Source organism: Xyrauchen texanus, chromosome 9 (assembly GCF_025860055.1).
Source record: "Xyrauchen texanus isolate HMW12.3.18 chromosome 9, RBS_HiC_50CHRs, whole genome shotgun sequence".
NCBI classification, from domain to species: Eukaryota; Metazoa; Chordata; class Actinopteri; order Cypriniformes; family Catostomidae; genus Xyrauchen; species Xyrauchen texanus.
In genome coordinates this window covers 32,132,598-32,155,091 of record NC_068284.1, presented here as the reverse complement: position 1 = coordinate 32,155,091, position 22,494 = coordinate 32,132,598, and the positions used below count along the sequence as shown (strand labels likewise).

General features: G+C 38.3%; 1 protein-coding gene across 1 annotated transcript in view; it reads right to left on the bottom strand.

The window, feature by feature from the left end:
- LOC127649716 (astrotactin-1-like) overlaps positions 1–22,494 on the bottom strand; it is a 560,423-nt gene that overhangs the window by 311,232 nt on the left and 226,697 nt on the right. Inside the window, exons 10-11 of the mRNA XM_052134948.1 lie at positions 6,030–6,114; positions 1,868–1,942 (exon numbers count right to left, since the gene is read on the bottom strand). Of these exons, the coding sequence (XP_051990908.1) occupies positions 1,868–1,942; positions 6,030–6,114 (160 nt within the window). The remainder of the gene's footprint in view (positions 1–1,867; positions 1,943–6,029; positions 6,115–22,494) is intronic.

Here is a 22,494-nt window from a genome sequence, read left to right as displayed (position 1 = left end):
AACCTTTCACATACTCGTTACGACTACTAAGAGCCTTAGTACTTTATCACAATCAGTCTTATAAATAGTGTAACACACAAAAAATACATAAATAAATACAAAACCATAAAGTAACAGTTCACCCAAAAATGAAAATTTTCTCATCATTTACTCACCCTCATGCCATCCTGTATGTGTATGATTTTCCCTATTCAGCAGAACACAAATTAAGATTTATAGAAGAATATTTCAGCTCTGTAGGTTCATACAAAGCAAATTAATGGGTGTCAACATTTTTACGCTTCAAAAATAACATAGGTCAGCATTAAAGTAATCCATATGATTCCACTTATTATTTTTTATTTAAAAAATTCATTATTTATGTTGTTTTTTATTTATTTCCATTCTGTTTTGCAGCCCTTGTCCCTACACAATATTTTTCTCACCCACACCTTTCATATCACTTCTGAAGATATGGACATAATCACTGGAGATTACGTTAATTCTGCATTTATGTGCTATTTGGAGCATAAACATTTTGGCACCCATTCACTTGCATTGTATGGAACTATAGAGCTGAGATATTTTAATAAAAATCTTAATTTGTGTTCAGCAGAAGAATAAAAACCACACATTCGAGATGGCAGGAGTGTAAGTGAATTAGGAGAGAATTTTCAATTTTGGGTGAACTATCTTTTAAGTACCTAAAGTGTATAGGGTCACTAAAGACCCTAGGCATGTAAGAATGTAAAACATTTTTTTTTATAAATTACATTTTATGATTATTTAATATCTATAAAAGTTTACTATCAAAGGAAATCTATTTATTTGTTTATTAAAAGAAAAATCAGTACTACATTCATAAAAATAAATACTGTATCACGCTGATTTTCTATATGCGTGTACACATACATATTACACATGCGATTTGTTGTTTCAGTGATTGACTTGATTTACATTTGACAACAACATGAACGTAAACTATAACAAGTGCAACACATGAACAGGATAACATGACTATTGTCATTTGTTTGCACAACTGAAATTATGTAAATAGTGCATCTATTTAAACTTAAGAGAAAATACTTATGAGTAGAATATGTCTGTCTTATGTGTGAAGTGTAGCTCAATATGCTTTTGACTGTCAGTTGTGTCTCATGAAATTTCAGTGTGAAAGAAATGAATCATGTTCAAGATGTGTCCTGATTTGTTGCATTGTCTCTTTGATAAATTAAAAATAAAACAGAAAAATACATAAAATATATTTTATTCCATTATTTTCTAATTGTCTTGAAAATATTTTGAACACATTACATTATCTGGGAATTTTTTTTGATCCATTTGTGATAGATAGATCGAAAGATACAGTAGATGATAGATAGATAGATAGATAGATAGATAGATAGATAGATAGATAGATAGATAGATAGATAGATAGATAGATAGATAGATAGATAGATAGATAGATAGATAGATAGATATTGTGCTGGGTCTCTTAACATTAAGGGTTAAACATTAAAAATAATGTCATGTAAAAAAGGCATACTGAAACATGTACTGTGAGTAGCACAGAAAACAAACATTATATTGACTTAAGCGACGTTTTGTAATGTCTATTCAATGTATTACAGGTCTGCCACAGTATTGTGGTGTCCTTGAATTATCTTCATTTGGAGGCTTTTTAGCAAAAACTTGTTGGAATTACTTGTAGTTAAAACAATTAATTAATCAGCATAGAGTAAGAGCTAATTAATTACACAAATGTTATTAATCCACTGGCAGCACTAATCTACATTTAGTAACTGGTATAGCAAGACATGGATGCTTTAACTGAGGCTCCTTTCACAGGCCTTACAAAACAAATAAAGCATTCAGTCTGTTTTCTTACCTGAAAATGCGATCAGATGGCTGTTCTCCCATCACCAAGTCAAAGCCACGTTGGAAAATCGTGTAGGGCCACGGGCTGCAAAACAGAAAGGAAATAAATCAAAAACAACATAATTCATTTTTTTAAATAAAAAAAATAATAAAACACTTTTCATTCATTGTTAAACTGGTCCAGTCCTCACTAAGCCACCTGGCCTTTAAAATCACATGACTTAATGATGTAAGCATAACCATGTTATAAAAGGGAGTTTCTTGAATTGTCAAATCACACTAGCTACGTTTGAAAAATGCCTCTGTTACAACTGTGACCTAAGAGTGACATCTCCACCCAGACTTGAGCGTGACTTGAAGTGTGTATTTACCCAAAGCTCTAAGAGCAATGTGAGCTGATAGAGATTAATGCAGAGAGGCAGCTGTGGGGACGGTGGCTGTCACTTCGGTATAGGAGAAGAGACAAAGAGCTGATGTCTCTCTAAGTAAGCTGTTACTCACAGCAAAGGAGCAATCACAGCCTGGTAAAAACACTTCACCCCACATACAGTACCTGTATACTACTGTAAAAACATCAACATTTGTCCTAAAACATTGGTCATAGTTCCATAGTCAATGGGGAAAATGGGACCAGGACAAGACTCAAACTCTCAACTTCCATTTGAGAACCAGGGCTTGATGTGTCTGAAGCACATGTGCTGACCACTAAGCCGACATTCTTGTTCAATATTAAAGGGATAGTTAATCCATAAATGAAAATTCCATAATCATTTACTCACCCTCATTTAGTTCCAAATATTTTTGATTTTATTTCAAATAAAATTAAGCATTAACAAGGAACATTTCAATACATATTTTGGCACTTTGAAACTTTAAAGAGCATTTGGTGCTGGACTTTCTTTCCTCTACAATGTGTTAAACTCAATTAAAAACTGTTTATACCATCACAGCATGGCAGAAAAGGAACAAGCATATCCAGAACTATTCCACTCCCTTAAGGAAATCTTCCTGATTGTTCCAATTTGATTTCTAATTATCGGATCCATCTCACCAACCATCATCACTCCCATCTCCCTCCCAATTAAAATGCCAAGTATTTCCTCACCTCCAAGTCTTAATCAAACCGCTCCAGAGCGACAGCCTCAAACCCAGATGAGCATGAGAAAATCTCCTCAGGGATGGTCTAATTAACTTCAAACATCTTAAATGCAAGTCTTTCTGGGATTAGAAACATGTACTCCTAACATTTAAATTCTTTCATTAATTCTGAATTGTTGAAAAGCAGTTTTAGAACAAAATATTGTAATATATTGTTGTATATGTTTTTGTTTAATTTATCTATTTGTTGACATAAGAAACAGAAATTTGGTTCCCTGTCAAAAGCTACACTTAATGCTGCGCTTGATTCAGCGCTTATGGGAACGTTTTTAGGAGTGACAATCTGTGAATATGTGTGCAGCTTGTCAATAAAATTGACTAGAACCTTTATAGACTCTGTTGGTGACAACATTAGAATGCCCCAGTAGCATGGCTATAAACAGATTTGCCACAGGTGCTTCGTCAGGTCTTTTGTCTTCAGACCACTCAGTGATGTGTTTGTGCTTCTCAAGCTCTCCATGCCAGCATGGAGAGGCATCTGTGGCTAAACCTCACGGGCATCAAGGATAAGGACAGAGTATTCCTACTTGATGCCCAGTTCACACCTTCTGGCCTGTTTGGCGATTCAGTGAATACAGTCGTTACCAGGTTTCGGGAGATGAAAAAACACAAGGAAGCCATTGTGAAATTCCTTCCTCGCCGCACTTAGGGGGAGGGGCTGTCGGCCACCCAGCCTCGCCTCGGTCCTTCTAGAAGGGAGGATCAAAAACAAAGGGTGGCAAGTTGCGGCCCCATAGTAAAGACTGGGGCCGCTTCGTCGCCCTCAGAAGCCTCCAAAGCAAGACCTCAGGACCATTATTTTCAAAAAGAAGTCCTGTTGGTCTCTCACCCAGCCTTGTAGGGGGTGCACAAAACAGCTACCTGCTCCTTCCCGACACCCCCACAAAACCTCTCCATCCCCAAAGCCTCTGGTGTTTTGGGGGCAGCGGTTTTTCAAGAAAATGTTGGGTGTTCCGTTGCTTCCTGTTGTCGGCCAGGACACGGAACATCCGACATCCCCTCAACAGGAAGTATCAAAACTGGTACCCATTTCAGAGATCCTGACAGCGTGGAAGCTACTGCTAGGTATTTCTATTCAGATCCTAAAGACAGTAGAAAAGGGCTACAGAATTCAATATTTTCGCCATCCTCCGTTTCAATGGCATGGTTCCCACTACCGTGAAACTGGAACAAGCACATTTACTGTCACAAGAGCTGCAATATCTTCCGGTCAAAGGGGCCTTAGAACATGTTCCCCTTCTAAAGAGAGTCAGGTTACTACAGCAGATACTTCTTGGTTCCCAAGAAGGATGGGGGTTAGCGTCCGATTTTAGACCTTCAAGGCTTGAACCACTCATTCAAGGCGCTCAAGATAAAGATGTTAACTGTCAAAACGACTGTATCACAAATTCAACATCACAATTGTTTAGTCACGATCAAACTCATGGACGCATACTTTCATATAGAAATACTGCCACAACACAGGAAGTTCCTGAGGTTTGCTTTCTCTAGGGTTTAGACTCAATGACAAGAAAAGCGTTCTCTCTCCTGCCCAGAGAACTACATATTTAAGGATAGTATGGAATTGGTCACGATGTGGACACAGCTGTCTCCCGCTCAAATCGAGACCATTCAGAATACCCTGAGCAAAATCAGGATAGGTCAAGATTGTAACATTCATATAAATGGATGTTAGGTCTCATGGTATCTGCATCCTCTGTGATCCCAATGGGCCTTTTGCATATGGGACCGTTCCAGTTGTGGCTCAAAGCCAGGGGATTTCATCCAAGGGCCAATCCCCGAAGGCAGACAAGGGTTACACGGCGCGGTCTACATACCCTCTATATGTGGCTCAGACCTCGGTTCCTCACCACGGGTACCACTCTAGGTGCGTCTTGCCGTCGCAGACTGTTAACGACAGACGCCTCCCTGTCGAGCTGGGGAGCAGTCTTAAGTGGTTGTCCAGTTCAAGGGGAATGGGAAGGTCATCAGCTCCAATGGCATATCAACTGTCTGGGTTTGGACGCGATGACGCATACATGGCCCAAAATGTGTCTGTATGCATTTCCTATGGTCTCTCTGCTTCCGGGAGTTCTAGCCAGGGTTCGCCAACAAGGATCTTGCCTCTTACTGATAGCGCCGAGTTCATCGAACAGAGTATGGTTCTCGGAGATAATATCTCTCCTCGACGGCTCGCCTTGGGCGATAATTTTCTTGCTCGCTTAGTTCGTGGGGCCATGCAACTGAGGCCCCCACTCATGGGACTTAGCTATAGTCCTTGAGGGTCTGGTGTCCTCCAGAATCGGTGTCTGACAAGCTTCTGTCTCTAAAGATGTTTTTTCTTTTTCTTATGGCTATTACTACTTTAAAAATAATTGTGGATTTGCAGGCTCTGTCTGTCTTCCCATCCTGATAAGACTTTGCCCCAGGAATGGTGAAAGCGATATTGCATCCTCATCCTGACTACCTGCCTAAGGTTCCTTTCTCGACCGTACATCAGATCACTCTTGAGGCAGCAGAACAACACAGACATGCATTATGTTCTTGCATTCAAACACTTGATGGAGCACAAATCCGAACTAAGTGATCTCAATATGTGTTCTAAGTATTAAACTATATTTAACTTGACACAGTGACCTAACAATATTATGTTTATGAAGCAAAGCATCCAAGATGCTACACAAGCATCTATATATATATATAAGTATATAAAATATATAAAATATATAAAGCAGTAGGCAATACAAGGATCTCATTGGTATACTGAAATGTAAATAATTTTTAAACAAATCTAAAATGGCCCAGAACTTCACAGCACAAATCACTTTTCCAAACCCGGAGCAAGAGCATAATGCAAAAAATGCTTATTAATTCAAACAAGCCAATTTAGTTTCCCCATAGCACATAACACCTGGCTGGCTATCAGCGCTGGAAACAATTGTACAACAGCTACGCAGCATGCCAGTTCTCTAGGTGATAGATTCCTGTTTGCTGTAGTGCTTTAGTAGAATGTATCCGATTCTTGTGGCACTTACCCCTGATTTGGGCCCCACTCATTGCGAATGCATAGATGCTTGTGAACGGGGTCCTTCATGTAGCCATCAAAACACAGACATTCTCCTGAAATCAGACATAAAGTACATTTAAATCATCATAATCAATAAGCCAAATGGAGGAAATATTTAAATAGGATAGTAAGATGGTGCTGAGCAGTAATTGTTATATGTTACTACTAAAGGACAGATATAGAATGGTATTGTACACGTCAGTTTACTGTCGTTTTACAAACCAAGTCTGGTTGGTTGGTAAACCACCAACTAGCCCCTCTGACAGTACAAAAATTGTATATGGTCTCAACAAAAATATGGCTATTTTCACAGAAAAATATACTTTAAATGTCAGGCTGTCTCTCAGCAATTATTTGCCTTCAAAAGACTTGAAATATGTTTCAGAGGTCACATGGACTACTTTTATGATATTTGGGGTAATATAAGTGAGGCGCTATCCACTATCTACCATTGTATTAAAAAAGATGGCCACAATATTCATGAAATAATCTCCCTTTGTGTTTTGCATAAAATTAAAGTCATATGGATTTGGAACAACATGGGAGTGACTAAATTAATAAAGAATCGTAATGTAAAATGATTCCTTTAACTAAATCATCACATACGGTGTACGAAACAAGTGTAAAACCAATGTTATATATTTTTTTATTATTATTCTTATTTATTTATAATATGTTCATATGTCTTTCACAAGCCAGGATATGTTTTCTCAATAATGTATGCAGGCTATGTTGTCAGATTCATTACAGTATGTTTATAGTATAATGCTCTTTTTGAGTCATCATAATGGCAGATATCATTTCACCCTCTTAAGAGTCAAGAGCGAATGACCTCATTGTCATGTTCACATCGATATAATGATTCTGTGGATGTGCAGTGCCGTATGTGGGTGCTGTTCTCTGTGTTAAAGCATATATGCATGCACAGCAGATTCCCTGTGTCAGCCATCCTCAGCAGTGTTCATGGCCCAGACAGGTCCAGTCATTGTGGGTTTGGGTGATTGCTCTTGTCAGGGCGTACCGCAGGCATGTCACTCATGATTTGGGTTCATGGGACTGATGAAGCTGCACCCTAAGGAGAAGCAACCCACTCTGATAACAGATGAGGGAGTGAGCACAGGAGGAGGGTGGAGTTAGAAAACATGAAATGTGGGAATAAAGATGTGTTTTGAGTGGGAAACAAAAGTATGAAAATGGGAAACAGATGACTTTGTGCTGACATGTCACCTATTTCTTTTGTACATAACAGCAGTCATCAATATGCTTGGACGACGTCAGTGTTTATAAAAAAATGTATTAGGTACTTCAGGCACCTAAAGATAAAGTTAAGTTTAGACTCAAAAAGTACTAAAAAGTTGCTTTGAGACATATATGTGTGTGTGTGTGTGTGTATGTGTGTGTGTGTATATACACTGATCAGCCACAACATTAAAACCACCTGCCTAATATTGTGTTGGTCCCCCCTCTTTTGCCAAAACAGCATCAACCTGCATCTCAGAATAGCATTCTGAGATGGTATTCTGCTCACTGGATGTTTTTTTTTTTTTTTGGCACCATTCTGGGTAAATTCTAGAGACTCAGGAAAATCTCAGGAGATCAGCAGTTACAGAATTACTCCAAAAGCCCATCTGGCAAGTTTCAACGTATGGTGTGAGTACAGTAAGGGTTATATTCACAACAACAGCATTCTTCTTGTGCAAAATTGTTTAATTAATAGGTCCAGTTTACTTCTCTATAAAACTTTTGGGAGATGTTCAAACTGTTGCTATAAAATCGTTTTTATATGGATGGACCGTGTACAGTATTAACACTTTTACTTTTTGCTGTTCAGCAAAAATTCTGGCCACAATAAACATGCCATGAGATACCTTCATTCAACAAAACAAATGTCAAAAACCTGCATGCATTGTTCCTATTTTCCACAATTAGTGTGCAAAGACAAGAAGTGCATTTGATACAACTGTCCCCATGCGTGTACTGTTGTTACAAAAAACCCGGGACAGTTTTGTAACGTGCTACATAAGGCATTAGGCCAAACTTAAGTGAAATATATTCACATATTTTATTCTCTGTGATTATTTTCAAATATTGGTAAGCTTGCATATGTATCACTTCTAACACATCTGCTGGAAATCTCTCTTGGTTTTCCTAACCCTGAAACCAGGCATCCTGTTACATGCACACACATGCAAACAAACAAACAAACAAACAAACAAACCAATCAATCAATCAATCAATCAATCAATCAATCAATCTATCTATCTATCTATTGTAGGATTATACATGCATAAGAATTTAAACAACACAATTTGAATCTAAGATTTTCAACCTTTGCAATCCTGGAATTCTTCACCGTCATAAATTAAACAGCCCAGGCATCCTCATTGATCAGAAAGTCCCCTCCGCCTTCTGACCTCCTGATCTTCCACACAGAGTTAAAGTAGAATTCTCTTTGAAGGGTTTCCAAAAGACCATCAGATTTGCATGACTCGAATACAAAGAAATGTAATCTTAATCCAGGAACATTTTACACAGTCAAAGTACTTTACCGAGTTAGCCTTCTAAAATTTACAGAATGCATTTAAATCCACGATTTATACAATACCTAGTCTTGCTATTGCTTTGAACTGTGGTAACTTGTATAACTAACAAATTAATGATTATAGCTTGATGTACCTCTTTAAAATGTGTGCAATGTTTCATCAATGCTGTATAACCAATGAATTAACCAGTATTATTTTGTAACCAGGGATTTTCATGTTTTGTTACCTACAGGTATAAATAATATTTATGAAGAAAAATGTCATGTTTAGTAAGCAAGCGTTTGCTGGCATATGCAGAGATAGCTGATGACAACGAATATCATGTCTCTTGTACCATTCTCAAGATATAAATGTTCATGATTAAATATGCACTATTTTTGAGTGAGAGATTTGTAAGTCTCTGGAACAAAGGACCATATTATCAACTGTCAGAAAGGACAGCCCAGTTGACCATTTGACTCTGAAAAGTCACTTCTGATTAGCGCAGGGCACCTTTGGGGATGCGGCCAATTTCAGTTCAAATATTTTCAAACAGGAAGAACATGCTCTCTTGCTCTTTTCCCTCTTCTCTTGTCCTTCCTCTCTTCTGCCACCATGTGCTTTGCCTGGTCGCTACGCTGACTGCCAGGTCCATGCCATGTGAGGCCCAAGGAAGCTTGGGACTCGACGTCCCAAAAAAGCTAGTCACACTCTACGGTTCACACACCCATGAGAAGGCGTCGCTTCAAATAGTAATATAGTATTACCTCACTCATACAGACAATAACTTCGATCTTACAGAGGTCCAAAACATCGGCAGAACGAACTTTCGACCAAGCGCCAAGAACCAAGCAACACAAAGAACGCAAAGAAACACCACAAAGACACGCAAGCTCCAATATTGTACTCAAAGTGCTGGTGTGTAATTAAATAATTTGGGTAATCCGGTAGCAAATCGATGTAGACTCAAAGAAGGATAAATGGTTCTTAAGGTATTGTCAACAGACATAAAGTTAATTTTCACTGTACTGATCATTTATTTCACTTTCTGTCACTCTTTTCACCAACCTGTCTCATGTATATATGTGTTAGATTAGATTTATGTTTAGAATAGTAATAAAGTTTGTCTGAGTTCAAAGACGACATGACTGTGGTATATTTTGATAAATAATCTCATCCATGTTTCTAAAAGATTTCACTTCAAAGCTGTACCTAAATACGTGTGATATTATTTTCAATAAGCCATGAGAATAATATCACTCCAATAAGTGAATATATCATAATTCACTTATTAAAGCTAATTCCTTACAGTAGAAATTGTGAGCGGATACAACTAGACGTTATACTACGATTTTAATGGTGGAGAATAATCTAGTTATTTGTCATTTATCTAATCTGAAATGGTGGTGGTGTAGTGGGCTAAAGCACATATCTGTTAATCAGAAGGTCACTGGTTTGAGCCCCACGGCCACCACCATTGTGTCTTTGAGCAAGTCACTTAACTCCATGCTGCTCCGGGGGGATTGTCCCTGTAATAAGTGCATTGTAAGTCGCTTTGGATAAAAACGTCTGCCACATGCATAAATGTAAATGTCATTTATAATGGTTTTCGAACGTGACTAATTCCATTATACATTTCATTACCTAATAATGTACAATAAGGACAGTTTAATTTAGTTAATAGCTTACATATTTCGAGACCCTAAATTTCCTTATAAATTTAGCATACCAAATATCCTTACATATAATGGTGTAGAATGAGGGTACTTTAAAGTTCCCTCCTAAATGTTGCATACCAAATATCTTACACTATCTATCTATCTATCTATCTATCTATCTATCTATCTATCTATCTATCTATCTATCTATCTATCTATCTATCTATCTATCATCTACACACATATAGTATATACGCTCACCAGGCACTTTATTAGGTACACCTGTAGGTCTACATATCCATGTGATTATCTAATCAGCCAATTGTGTGGCAGCAGTGTAATGTATAAAATCATGCATATATGGGTCAGGAGCAGTGTTAATCTTGTCAATGAAATCACTGACAAAAATGCTCATTGATAAAAGGTTTTTTGACTTTGTCAAGGATAATGAAGATGAGATGAAAAAGGCGCATCCTGAATGATAAATGTCGTAGTAGAAAAAAAATTATTATAATCCATCGTGAATTTCTTGATAAACATTTTTGATTTTGCCTGGTAACGTGCATGTAAAATGGAAATAAATAGCATTTTAGCTTAGCATAAAGCTGACAATTTACTCAAGGGTTATTTCTATTTCTTCTGCTCCAAGCTTACTTCAAACTTAACTCTCTGTCAGCTCGTATGAATGTAACACATCATAAGAAAGTGTTTCACCGCAGTTCAAATGCACTGTGGATTGCATCATTTATATGTATAAATGTTTTCCATCTGAAAGGACTAAATATGAAATTAAAAAAATGACAATAAAATGCAAAGTAATCTCTTCAGTAATCAAAATCAATTTTGAATGTATCTGTAGTGGAATACAGTTAATTATATTTTTCATTTGTAATATGTATTCCCATTCTATGTACTCAAAAAATGCTCTAGTCCGATCAGGCGTAATTTGCGTTGCATAATGTTTTTACTTTGTTATGTATACGCTCTTTCCATAAGAAACATGCAACACATGATGTTATTTGAAACTTTTCACAGAAAATGAATAAGTCAAATCAAAGTATCAGCATCAAAGTAGCTAATACTTCAGTCTATTCATCAGGAGCTCAAGTGTTTCACAACAATGACAGCATGTATATGTATGTATGTGTTTGATATATGTATACATTGGAATATTTTTTTTCTAAATGCTTGAATATTTGATTAAAGTTTGGCCTGTTACAGTTTGATACACTTTTTTGTCCATTTTGCAAGTCATCATCAACTGAACAATATAATTTTTGTTGACTAAAATTATATGTAATTTTCATCAGAGAAAAACTGACTAAAATGTATGAATAGGACAAGACAAAATATTGACAAATTTAACAGGAAATTTAGACTTAAACTATGACTAAAACAAAAAAATTAACACTGGTCAGGAGTAGAGGTCGACCGATTAATCGGTCGGCCGATTACTCGGCCGATTTTTTGCATTTTTTTACATAATCGGCATCGGCCAATATCCACGCATATCAAGCCGATTATTAGGCAGGCGCATCTGTGGGCAGCCTAGTGTTGTTGTGGAACACGTGTTCGACGTACACTGCCCCTAGAGTCATTTTCCAGCAGAGTGAGCAGACCTCATCCAGTGCTAAGTTCCTTGGAGAAAACAGTAAGGATTAAATTTGTATAACTTCTTTATATTTAATTAAAAACTTTTGATATGTTACTGCCAACTTCAAGAAAAAACGCGATAGGCGACATGACGTTCGGCTACTTTGGATATTGATAGCGTATATGAAGTGGCATTATCACAGCTGAAGGGTGGCTATCATGTCACAATAAGTAAGCAAGAATTTTGCAATTACAGACAGTGAATCTGAGACTTTTATTTGTTCTGTTTGTGTGTCTTATATTTGATAGGGTTGTCACTCAATGCAGAGAAATAAGTAATATAAAAGATACAAACGCGCTATAGGCTATTGAAGGAGTGGCTTTGGTAAGCTCGGACGTTATCGCTTCTGCTGTCGGTACTGGAGAAATTAAGAAAATACATTTATTATTGCTATAAAGAGAAAGTTATTTTATCTCTCCAGCCATTTCTATGTATAATAATATGAAACCATTTGTCTGTGATGCAATTTAGCTATTCGCAGTCAGAGAGAGAGAGAGAGAATCTCGCTCACGCGGTGCCACAGCGAGCACAACACAGCCCTGCATAATGAGTGACAGAACTAAACATTCAAACATAGCCTGGTTTAGATCTGTGATATTAGTCTGATTTTATTTTAGATTTCGCCTTCCAAAGATTATAAAAATAATATTTATACATAAGCCGCATTCTGTCTAGCACAACGTCCTTCCCTTCACAGCGGTGCACTGACATTTCTCCCTAAAACTCAAACTTAACGTCAGAATCAGCACGATCGGTGATTGTTGTAAAATGCAGTCTAGCTACTGTTGCTGAATTGCGGGACGCGTTTAATAATAAATAGAGCGCAAGCTCCGAAACACACCGCAATGAGACAAGCAAAGTATAGACTACTTTGGGTTTCATGTGCGCGTCTAAACGATTAACTACAAAAATATGTCAAAACGACCGGCTTGGAGATTCACTTAAACACAGATTATGTCTTAAATGGACGTAGTTATGGAAATAGTTGGGGAGAAAATATGCTGCATCAGGAGCCTATTAGACTCAGTCTTAAAGGGGAAGCGTCCTAATAAACATGTGACGATTGAGCCATTACTGTGAATCAAACAACAAAAGGCAAAGAGAAAATCACTTACAGCTCTTGAATGAATAACTTCTGCATTAATAAGCATTAATCTATCTATGATAAACTATGCAGTGTTATTTTACAATTGATAACTTTATTAGATTTCTTTTTAGACCACACCTGAACAGTAATGTTAGTAAACCTTCCTGAAATTAAATCACTGTGCCTATATAACGTTTATCTTTGTGTAATTGTTTTTCTATTATTTAATATACTATATATATATAACAAAAAGAACCGTTAAGAATACAGTTGAAGTACCGGATCGATAAGCAGTATCGGTAAGATAGTAATACCATTAAAACCTTAACGATACCCATCCCTAGTTATGCCTGTGCTTCTCTTGGATGCTCTGAATATTGGATTACGTGTCTGGATTGCCCCTTAATTAAAGCTGCATTTGGATCTCAACCTTCGTGTCCCGGAGCAGTTCGTAACACCTGCTTTGTTTATTTAATATATTTGTTATACATTATTTATACAATATGTTTTTACATTATACATTTTTAATTTAAGTGTACAAGTGCAGATTGGTCAAGTGTTCAGTAAATGTATTTGTTGAGAAATTTTGTCTATCTTAAGTAATTATTTGTGTTACATTTTATCTTTCAAATAAAAGGTTCAAATAAGAGGTTAAAAACAAGCACATATCGGCCAAATATCGGCCAAAATAAATCGGCAGCATTAATCAGCCATCGGCCGACCCGGATTTCAAAAGATCGGCATCAGCATCGGCCTGAAAAAACCAATATCGGTCGACCTCTAGTCAGGAGTTTCAGTTAATGTTCACATCAGCAATCAGCATGGGGAAAAATTGGATCTCAGTGACTTCGACCGTGGCATGATTGTTGGTGCCAGATGGGCTGGTTTGAGTTTTTCTGTAACTGCTGATCTCCTGAGATTTTCACACACAACAGTCTCTAGAGTGTAAAGAGAATGGTGCGAAAATCAAACAAACAAACAAAAACATCCAGTGATTGGCAGTTCTGTGGGCGAAAAAGGCTTGTTAATGACAGATGTCAGAAGAGAATGGCCAGACTGGTCCAAGCTGACAGGAAGGTGACCGTAACACACACAAAAAACACATGTTACAATAGTGCAATGCAGAAAAGCATTTCTGAACACTTAACCATCCAGGTACCACTACTGTCAGCTTAGAACAGGAAACTGGGGGGCCTGGTTAGCTCATATTTATGCTAACCACCACCCCTGGAATCGCAAGTTTGAATCCAGGGCGTGCTGAGTGAATCCAGCCAGGTCTCCTAAGAAACCAATTGGACCGGTTGCTTGGGAGTGTAGAGTCACATGGGGTAACCTCCTCGTAGTCACGTTTAGGGGTTCTCGCTCTCAATGGGGTGCGTGGAAAGTTTTGAGCGAATCGCAGAGAACAGTACGACCCTCCACATGCTGAATCTCTGCAGTGTCATGCACAACGAGCCATGTAATAAGATACATGGATTGACTGTCTCAGAAGCTGAGGCAACTGAGACTTGTCCTCCACCACCCAGATTGAGGTGAGTACAACGAGGACCTACTAAGTAGTGGGAATTGGGCATTCCAAATTGGGAGAAAATAAAAAAAATAAAAAGTACACGAAACTGAGGTTGCAGTAGGCACAGGCTCTCCAAAACTGGACAACTAGACAATTGGAAAAGCATTACCTGGTCTGACAAATCTGGATTTATGCTGAGGTACACAAATGGTAGGCCCAATGCAGCCTCAGTTTTCTGTTCTTGGCTGACAGAAGTGTAAACTCCTCCACACACTCTGATAGAATAAAAGCTAACAAAAGTGTAGAAGGAGCATTTGCTACCTTGTATCTAATGGCATAGGTAAGATTGTATGCCTGATTTTCTCAGTGACACATTCTAACATATGCAACATATTTTAATTGTGAGTAAAAAAAAGATTATAATGATTTATCCAAAATGAAAGAGGAATAAGAACATTTAGAAAAATTTCTCATCAATGCTGAATACGTTCTTCACATTTTTCACACAGAGGATGCTAATGTGAATGTGCAAACTAATAATGAAAGTTCAAACTTGCATTAGAAGGGAAATATTATCAGAGCTGCAACTGTACTCTGTTAAAACTGTCCTCTGTAACTGTAAATAAACTTTCTGGTGATGTAACCAATCTTCTAAACATATGTTTATCTACTTTAAATTTGTAATTCCACTCAATAGATTGATAATGGTCTGTGGAAACAAAAAAATAAATGGTGCTGTTTGAATCAATCCCATTTAATGGTCAAAAACACTCAAATGTATATATTACTAACCATTAGCAAATAGACCAAAAGTAAGACAGCTAAGAGTTTTATCATTTGTACAGTTAACTGTTACAGTTTAGCCAAAGTAATTTGTAAAACTGTAATTAAAACTTGTACCGCAGTAACAGCGTTTTACCAATTCAAATGAGACACAGGGAGCCTTTATGACTCTGGGTGTTAAATGGCAATTTTGTCAGAAAACATGTACCCAGTGGCTCTGTGATTGACTGATCACTAAGAATATCCAGTCGGCACTCAGCTCAGTGGTGTATGCATAAGAAATAGATGCCTTAGAATGAATCTTTCCTTAAACTATATGCAGAAACAGGATTCTATCTCAGTTTGGCTTCCTTCGTATTTTGTTTGCAGCTTATGTCGTAATAATGAATGCCCAACTCGGACATAAAGTAGGAACTTCCATTTGCATTTGAAGGCAGCATAAATATCAACAATCTGAAAAAGCATCTTATCCACTCAGATTAGAGGACCGGAACAAATGATAAAATTTTAATTAGAATTAAATCATTTATTTTGTCTAAGATATCAAATGTTACAGTATTTGCATTTTAGGATACAAAAAGCAGAACTAATTACTTGACATCAACTCAACAACTTTGTCTGGTCAATGAAGTATTGACCTATTATGTGAAAAGGTGCAAGAGGTGTAATATGATAGGATTTGAATGCCTATAACCCTACTGGAAACACTGCTGACTCTTCCAGATCATTTATATTTTGTGTGTAATGTAAAAAGAAATCACTACAATTGGATTTAGACAGAGAGAGTGCCTGTGTTGAATTACTTATTAATGAAGTTTTTATATCCTGAGTAATTCTTCTCTCGTCGCGACCCCAGAGAGAGTCTGCAGGGGATCTATTATTCAGTCAAATTAATGAAACAAAAGTGCAAGGATCAGGTAAGCCTGAGAAACAGCATCACGAGTTCTTGTTTAATAAATATCCCTGAAGCCAAATGGCAGTGAGAGAGGTAAATAGGTGGTCCAAGAGACCTTCACACAGACTCCGTGCCTCTGATTCACAACCTTAAAAGCACACAGAACTGTAGTTATTGTCACTCCCAATCTGTGATTTTATCAGTATCTCCTTCTCCTGTTTGATTGAGACTGTCTTACAGTTTTTCATGAATATCCTCCACCACCTAGTCTGCCCACACAAATACCAAGACTTTCATTAAGAATGCATCATACAAAAAGCACAATGCAATTATTGAACCATGGCAGTAACAAGATGTAATCTGTAACTTGTGATTCATTAAGGCTTGGAAATTTCACCTTTCAAAGCCCAGTGGAGGTCCTCTTTTGAATCATGCATGTACATGGGAGGAACTTTTCAACAAATGATAGCAACATTGGATTGATTCCTGATGCCGATGAAGAGATGCCTAAAAGGAGAGATGCCTAAGAAGCAAATATAACACCATTCTTTTAGATGTACTGTACCTGGGTGGCTGTTTACTATATTATGCCTGAGAGTAAGAACTATAAACTTAATGGATCAATCTGCAAACTTTTTTGTAATCTTTAGTTGCAAAATGCAGCTATGGAGCCTTAAAATTGATGAAGCAAACAGAAAAAATTCCACCCACTGCATAGAGATGATTCATCAATGTGGCTGAGAATTTCATTGTAATGGGGTGTTGTACTTCTGCTTTTGATCATTAAAACTCCATATTAATTCTGATGTTATGAATGTTTTAATAATATTTTATTTTATTAGTATTTTTTGTCATAGAGGGAAAGGGTTTCTACTCTAATATGTGTACAACAACATAATATTTAACAAACTGCTCAGTTTGTATCTACTGTATGGCTCTGGCCAGGAACCTTACACACCAAAACACAATATGTGCAATAAAGAGTTAATGCCTTTGTGACTTTCTAAAACAGGGCAACTGAAGAGTTACTCAAAATAAATAAATAAATAAATACAAATTTAAAAATTGTGTACAATCTACTATAACATATATTTCATTGTTATTTATTGTACAATGTTGACTGTTGTGAAAAATCAAAGCATGGGGTGAAATTTAAAATGTAAAATAAGCAACACATATGATATAAAAAATAAAATAAAATATAAATAACAGAAATACAATGTTGTTATATTGTCAAACATATATGTGTTAAAGTATTCGCTAATTAACTGTATTTAATACATACAGATGCTCCCATTGCATTTAGTAATTTAGCAGACACTTTTATCTAAAGCGACTTAAAATGAGGAACATAGCAAGCAATTTGTCATACAAAGCTCAACAACATCTGCAGTGTTGTACTGCCAAGTTTTTAAGACAGCTAGAATAGTATGGGCTGAAGTATGGGTTAACTGCCAGATTGCTTCAGTTCTGGATTTTCTGGATTTTCTGCAGGAATAATTGTCAGCAGGCACATGCCCCGCCACTCTCAGGGTTTATGTGGCCACTCTATCGGCTTGCCACGCCTTGATTGACGGGATGCCTTTGGGGAAACATCCCCTGCTCACTCGCTTCGTTCGTTGAGCACTGGCATTTGAGACCTCCTGCTAGGACCATTATCCCTTCATGGAATAGTCCATGAGGGTCTGGTTGAGACCCCCTTTGAACCTCTAGAGTCAGCGTCTGATAAACTTCTGACTCTCAAGATGGGTTTTCTTATGGCAATTACTTCTCTAAACAGAATTGGGGATCTGCAGGCTCAGTCAGTCTTGCCATCCTGCTTAGATTTTGCCCCAGGAATGGCTAAAGTAATATTGCACCCTCACCCTGACTACCTGCCTAAGGTTCCTTTCTCGACAGTACATCCGGTCACTCTCGAAACCTTCTGCTCCCCGCCATTTATAACACCAGAGCAGGAAAGACTGTGTCCAGACCGTGCCCTTCAGACTTATGTCCACCGCACTAGCCAGTGGCATAAGTCAGGGTAACTATTTGTTTTTCATGGGTGTCGTAACTAAGATGCGGCCGCAACCAAGCAAACTATGTCACATTAAGTGAGGGATGATATTCCCCTGGACTACGAGGCGCGGGGTCAAGCTTCGCCTGCATGTATCAGGGCTCACTCTACCAGAGGGGTTGCCTCCTCTAAAGATTGGCCAGAGGTGTCCCTCTGCAACATGTTTGTAATGCGGAAGGCTGGTCCTCTCCACATACATTCATAAGATTCTATAGTTTGGATGCTCATGCCACTCCGGGCTCTCATGTCCTCGAGTCTACATCACAGGCTCATGTCTGAGACCTCTCGCGCTCTTGTGAGCACAACTACACAACTCTAAGGGGTCCGGACATCCACAGTGCGGCAGCGTGGGTATTCTCATTCCCAAAGCACTAAATAAGCACAGCATCAAAGTGTAGCTTTTTGATGGGGAACGTCTTCACTGCAAAAAAGTATTTTCTAGACAAGTATTTTTGTCTTGTTTTCCTGTCAAATTATCTAAACTTTCTTAAAACATGATTTATATACTTGTCAAGCAAAATGGGATAAGATATTAAGTCTTGTTTTAAGATAAATCTGACTTAATTTAGTGAACTTTAGACTCAAAACAAGAAATAAAAATCTGCCAATGGGGTAAGCAAAATAAACTTAATTTAAAGGGAAAACAATTTATTTTTAAAATTGTTTTAAATAGATTCAATCTATTTATAGCCCCTTTACCGGCGCATCCTGATGATGTCACCGGCGGAGGCTATACATTTTTGTCAATTTCATTGATGTGTTGCACACATATTCACTGCTGGTCACTCTTAAAGACATTCCCAAAGTGCTAAATCAGCGCAGCATCTCGTTCCACTTTTACCAGGGAACAGGGGTTACAGTTAAGTAACCCAAGATGTTCTGGGTGGTGTACTGTGTTTGGTTTTCTCCAAATATAAATTTTGTCTGCCATGTACACCAAAACTCTTGTGGAAAATCTGTGGATTTTCTATAGGCTCTGTACCTCCATGCAACAAAGTTTGAGTGCACCTACTAATTAAGATCCATTTGTCCTTGTATGTGAGAATGTAGTTTCCAGTCTCTCATTTACACATTACAAAGTCTCTCACACCACACAGGCAAAGTATATTGCCATTAGAAAGGGCCCTTTTTCCTCATTCATATGTGTTACAGGTACCGGCTGGTATCATGTAAACGGCTTATATGCTCTCGCTCTGAAACAGGAGAAATAAATGAGACAGGGCAAAGTCTGCGTCCGTCTTTCATCTCGCTCAGCAGAAAGAGCGCCAAGAGGATTTATTACACAATCACAATTAAAATCCTACTTGGTTACCAACACACAATGTTTTCTCATGAAATAGACAGTTTCAAAAATAAAATACAATGTCTTTTTTTCATCTTTCAGCAATTACTGATATATAAATTGTGTATGATCAAATAAATCAAAATGACAAAAACCTCTGTTACCTTGTAAGTTGTCTCTTTCCAACTTAATATAAAACCTAGCTTATGTTATCACTTGCATATAATTCCTAAATGCCTTTTCAACTAGCATCATTTTTTTCTCTTCCACAATGCATGAGCTGACAGACTTCTACCTTGTTTTTTAAAACCACTTTTAGAATATAAAACGTTTGGTTTTAACACTAGCTTTTCACACATTACACAATCTCATACATTTCCAAACTATCTAACTTTACAAAAATGTTCAAAGAACTAAAAATAAAACTCCGTTCGACATGACTTTGGTAATCACAGATGACGTCACTGGGCGCGAACATACAAACACTGCTGTAACGTTATATCCATATATGTCCACATTTTCATAACACAGCCCTGTTACATGGCCCTTCAAACATTCAGCGACATGTAAACATATTAGATTTCAGTTATTTAACTTAATTTACAAATCTACCAACCTGAAACAGGAGAAATAAATGAGACAGGGCAAAGTCTGCGTCCATCTTTCATCTCGCTCAGCAGAAAGAGAAAGATCGCAAAGCGGGACAAACTGACGTAACGCCCCAGAAACACAATAAGCGCTACACTGCCCACTGCTGACGAACTCCAAAATTACTCCTGCCCTTTATATAAAATATATTAGTGCAAATGAATGGTAGAAACAGGTAAATTACCCCTGCACAAAATTCAAAAACATTTCTTTATAAAATTACAAAAAAATCTACCACAAATGTGATAACAATTTACTGGGCATCACACACTCCCTGACAAAAAAAAAAAAAAAATGGCTTCTGACATTTCCAAAAATCTTTATCTCTAAACTGTTTAACCATTTTAACTCTTAACTTTGATTCTCAAATCTCTATTCAATGAACAAGCATAGTAGGTGGAATGTATGTGGCTGGAGCTTGGTAAGGATATGGTAAGTATGGTGTCTGAGGGTAATGGAGTGGATACGGATATGGAATACAATAAGGCGGTATGTATGGAAAGAGTGAGTGTGCAGGTGTAGTGTGATGAGATGCTTCTATGACAGGTACATACGGTGTTGTGTAACCAGTCATTGAATTAACTGTGGCGTGTGTCTGAACTGATGGTTCACCTAATGACTCATATGTGAGGAAACGGCGTGCCCTTCTCTCACGAGCTGACCTTCTAATGTCTGACTGAGTGTTTTCTACAGGAGGGGTCAAAGGTCGAACTTCTGAGTCAGAGTCTTGGTGCCCATTGTTTTCTTCTTCCTCCACAGGTTCAATGCATAAAGGTAGGTTTTCATCACCGTTGTGTCTTGTCTCAATAGGGTTTGGTAAGTGTTCAGGTACCGTATGACTTTCTCTTCTTACAGGTGTTGGTCCTGACCCCCGAATCTCTGGATAGCTGGTTAGTTTCTCCTGGTAGATAACAGGCCTTTCCTCTGTCCTTACGACTGGTCTCCTTAACCAGTATCCCGAGCCAGAATCATCGTCTGAATCATTTTCACTATCCTCACTCGTGTCTGCCTGTCTTTGAGTGTCTGTAATTCTGTCTTGGTTTTGTCTGTTATGTGTTTTCTTCTCAGGGATAGGTCTGGTGTCAGATGGAAAAACATCGACAGGTAAGTCGTTCACCAGCAACAGGAGATTACGGTGCAGTGTCCTGCTCTTCTGTTTGTTTCCAGTTTCAGGGCAGACAACGTACACTGGGTTCTCGCCAAGTTGACATTCGACTGTATATAGTCTTCTCCCAGTACGCCCTTAGTTTCCCTGGTCCTCCACGTTCGCTAAGGTTCCGGACCAGAACTCTGTCCCCTGGTTGCAGTACCACCCCTCTTGTCTTCTTGTCATACGTCACTTTTCCCCTGGCACTGGACTTTCTACTATTCTCGCTAGCAATGCGGTAGGCTTCTGTCATCTTTTCAGCCCATTTCTCTGCAAATCCTCTAGGTGAGTATGGTTCCCTTTCTCCATCCAATCCAAACAGCAAGTCGATCGGGAGATGTGGGTGACGGCCGTAGAGGAGGAAATACGGTGAGTAGCCCGTGGATTCATGTCTGGTGCAATTGTATGCGTGTATAACATGCGGGAGGTGGTCCTTCCACCGTAGTTTCTCACTGTCAGTCAATGTTCTCAACATCTGGAGGATGGTGCGGTTCAACCGCTCGGCTGGGTTGCCTTGTGGGTGGTAGGGTGACGTCCGCGAGTGGCCAACCCCTGCCAACCGCTGTAATGATCGGAATAGCTTGTTCTCAAATTCACGACCCTGGTCATGATGTAGTTTGGATGGATATCCCAACCGGGGTATGAAATCATTGAAGATGCGCTCAGCAGCTGTTTTCCCGCTCTTGTTCTTCGTGGGGTATGCCTGAGCAAATCTAGTGAAGTGGTCAATTACTACTAGGATATATTCATATCCTCCACAACTGGTTTCCAGATGCAAGTAATCAATACACACAAGCTCTAAAGGGAAATTAGATGTGATACTGCCCATAGGAGCTCGAGTGTGTGTTGTGGGTTTCTTAGATCTGATACAGGGACATTTTCGGGTGACATGGTCTTCAATTTCTTTCGCCATAAAGGGCCAGTAAAACCTTTCCCGAGCAAGATGGAGTACTCTTTCTGTGCCTACATGACCCATCTCATTGTGTAGGTACTTCAGAGCTATTGACCTGTGTTTCAGAGGGAGGACTAACTGCTTGTGCTGGGTCGTCCTTCTGTACAGGAGTCCGTCTTCAAGGTGCAACTTACTCCACTCATGCAGCAGCTTTCGGGTGGCTCCACTTACAGTTTGGCGTATGTCATCCGTCAGTTTTGTGTTTGACTCCTTTAACTCAATAACCTTGCCTATTGCTT